This window comes from Oncorhynchus mykiss, chromosome 21, assembly GCF_057628025.1.
Source record: "Oncorhynchus mykiss isolate SJ-2025 chromosome 21, ASM5762802v1, whole genome shotgun sequence".
Taxonomy (NCBI): domain Eukaryota; kingdom Metazoa; phylum Chordata; class Actinopteri; order Salmoniformes; family Salmonidae; genus Oncorhynchus; species Oncorhynchus mykiss.
In genome coordinates, this window is record NC_143042.1 from 36,815,001 (window position 1) to 36,818,298 (window position 3,298).

At 41.7% G+C, this 3,298-nt stretch overlaps 1 protein-coding gene across 2 annotated transcripts in view; it reads left to right on the forward strand.

The window, feature by feature from the left end:
• The window catches only part of LOC110500468 (phosphatidylinositol 3-kinase catalytic subunit type 3), a 16,733-nt gene extending 14,165 nt beyond the window's left edge, over positions 1 to 2,568 (forward strand). For both annotated transcript variants that reach the window (XM_021577851.3, XM_021577852.3), the window contains one exon: positions 2,329 to 2,568. In XM_021577851.3, the coding sequence (XP_021433526.1) occupies positions 2,329 to 2,343 (15 nt within the window). In that variant the 3' untranslated portion in view covers positions 2,344 to 2,568. The remainder of the gene's footprint in view (positions 1 to 2,328) is intronic.
• Positions 2,569 to 3,298: the final 730 nt, after the last annotated feature.

Below are 3,298 nucleotides of genomic sequence, written 5' to 3' on the forward strand. Positions count from 1 at the left end.
GTCTCTCTCTCTCAGCAGGGGTTTAGTGTGTGTGTGTGTCTCTCTCTCAGCAGGGGTTTAGTGACTCTCTCAGCAGAGGTTTAGTGTGTGTGTGTGTGTGTGTGTGTCCCTTTCTCTCTCTCAGCAGGGGTTTAGTGTGTGTGTCTCTTTCCCTCTCTCGGAGGTTTAGTGTGTGTGTGTGTGTCTCTTTTAGCAGGGGTTTAGTGTGTGTGTGTGTCTCTCCCTTTCTCTCTTAGCAGGGGTTTGTGTGTGTGTCTCTTAACGGGGGGGTGTGACTGACAACATTCCGCTTAAAAGGCAGCGCGCAAAATTTTTTGAAATATGTAACTTTCATACATTAACAAGTGCAATACAGCAAATGAAAAACTTCTTAATCTACCCATTGTGTCCGATTTCAAAAAGGCTTTACAGGGAAAGCACAACGTATGATTGTTAGGTCAGAGCCTAGTCACAAAAACACAACCATTTTTCCAGCCAAAGAGAAGTCACAAAAAGCAGAAAGATTAAATGAATCACTAACCTTTGATGATCTTCATCAGATGACACTCATAGGACTTCATGTTACATAATACATGTATGTTTTGTTCGATAAAGTGCATATCTATATCCAAAAATCTCAGTTTACATTGGCGCGTTACGTTCAGTAATGTTTTGCTTCCAAAACATCCGGTGATTTTGCAAGGAGCCACATCAATTTACAGAAATACTTCTAATAAATATTGATTAAAGATACAAGTGTTATTCACAGAATTAAAGATATACTTCTTAATGCAACCGCTGTGGCAGATTTAAAAAAAACTTTACCGAAAAAGCAAACCATGCAATAATCTGAGTACAGCGCTCAGACAACAAAATCAAGCCAAACAGGGAATCTGCCATGTTGGAGTCAACGGAAGTAAGAAATAGCATTATAAATATTCACTTACCTTTGATCTTCATCAGAATGCACTCCCAGGAATCCCAGTTCCACAATAAATGTTTGATTTGTTTGATAAAGTTAATCTTTGTCCAAATACCTCCCTTTTGTTCGCGCGTTCAGTACACAATCCAAACTCACGACGCTTGATCACTAGGGGCAGACGAAAAGTCAAAAAGTTCCGTTACAGTCCGTAGAAACATGTCAAATGAAGTATCGAATCAATCTTTAGGATGTTAACACATCTTCAATAATGTTCCAACCGGAGAATTCCTTTTGTCTTCAGAAATGCAAGATGACTCTAATGTGAATGCGCGTCACCAGCTTGTGGCACTCTGCCAAACCACTGACCCAAAGAGCCCTCATTCCCCCCTCCTTCACAGTAGAAGCATCAAACAAGATTCTAAAGACTGTTGACATCTAGTGAATGCCTTAGGAAGTGCAATATGACCCGATAGACACTGTGTATTCGATAGAGTTGAACTACAAACCTCAGATTTCCCACTTCCTGGTTGGATTCTTCTCAGGTTTTCACCTGCCATATGTTCTGTTGTACTCAGACATCAAACTTCAGAGTGTTTTCTATCCAAATCTACTAATAATAATAATAATCTTTCAACAATATTAGCAACTGGGACTGAGTAGCAGGCAGTTTACTCTGGGCACGCTTTTCATCCAAACGTGAAAATGCTGCCCCCTACAGGTTAAACATACATGTATCATGGAAGATCTACAGTACCAACAGGATGTGAGAGATAACTAGCAGCGTTAGTTCTGGTGCTTTGGGCAAATCACAATTTCACAAGGGGACATTTTTTTTTTTTTTTGAATTTTACCCCTTTTTCTCCCCAATTTCGTGGTATCCAATTGTTAGTAGCTACTATCTTGTCTCATCGCTACAACTCCCGTACAGAGTCCGTACAGGAGAGACGAAGGTTGAAAGTCATGCGTTCTCCAAGCCGCACCAATGTGTCGGAGGAAACACCGTGCACCTGGCAACCTTGGTTAGCGTGCACTGCGCCCGGCCCGCCACAGGAGTCACGGACATCCCTACCGGCCAAACCCTCCCTAACCCGGACGACACTAGGCCAATTGTGCGTCGCTCCACGGACCTCCCGGTCGCGGCCAGTTACAACAGAGCCTGGGCTCGAACCCAGAGTCTCTGGTGGCACAGCTGGCGCTGCAGTACAGCGCCCTTAACCACTGCGCCACCCGGGAGGCCTGGACCCAATTCTTAATCGAGCATCTGACCAATTACGCAAGACTTTAGTTCTGGGTTAACTGAGATTGCTACCTACAATTAATCAGTAGTGTTTATTTATGTAACGCTGCATTTTAAAGTCTTTTGCCAATAATTGTGCGTTGTAGATGTGAGGGTCATCTAACAGTGGTGTCTCCCATCTCTCCTCCAGTACTGGCGCAGATGAGAAGGACCATCTGAACAATGGATGAACAGACAGACAGGAGGGGTTGTATCCATAGTGACACTCCCCCTCCCTTGTGTGAGATTGAGAGGATCCATCCAGGACACTGCTGAATAGAGGCCACCCTCTACTGCAAAAACAAAACAATGACTGATGTTTTCATTTTGTATATATTATATATAGATATAAAACTAATGGCCAAATAAAAACCATGTTGATACAGTGCAACACTGGTGTTGCCTTGTCTTGGAGTTGTGTTTTAGTGCGTTTACACACATCGCATTCCCAAAATAATCTGTTGGGACTTGTGTGGTATAATGGCTAACGTACATGATTAACATGTATGGCCGGCTATATCCATTGAGCAGCAACACATGGGGGGGTGAGTTTATCCTGTGTAAGAGATGAATCACCAGGTCTTTATGTAGAGCTGAATGTCATTTATCATGGTTATAAAGGGCAACATGCTGTTTCTGGCTTTTGTATTTCTAGCGAAAATACGTTGTATTCCAACAAGATTACTTTTGAAACCCCGTCACCATACAAGGGCCATTTAGTTTAGAACACGTTGGTTTCATCCTAAATCTAGGTCAGTCGAAGACGCTGGAGATGACAGGTGGTTAGATGTGTGATAATGCCTGTGTGGTTCTGTCATGTTTGATCTGACACCCTGACCAAGAGCAACAATTTGTTTGAAGGGAATAGACTTTACTATTGTGATCTTTGTAAGTTGCTTTTTAGACAGATCTTTCTTATACCTCAAAACATGACACTACTACACATTGCATTTTAAGGTACCAGGACTATGAATTTACCATCGCAGGTGGAATTATAACAACCCTTTAGTTGCTTTTTATTTTATGTACAAAAGAACAGTAGTACTCATTGTATTTTTTTAAAGGTAATCCATTTACAACTGGTTAAGAAATGAAAAACAAAGCAAGATATTGTACATAAA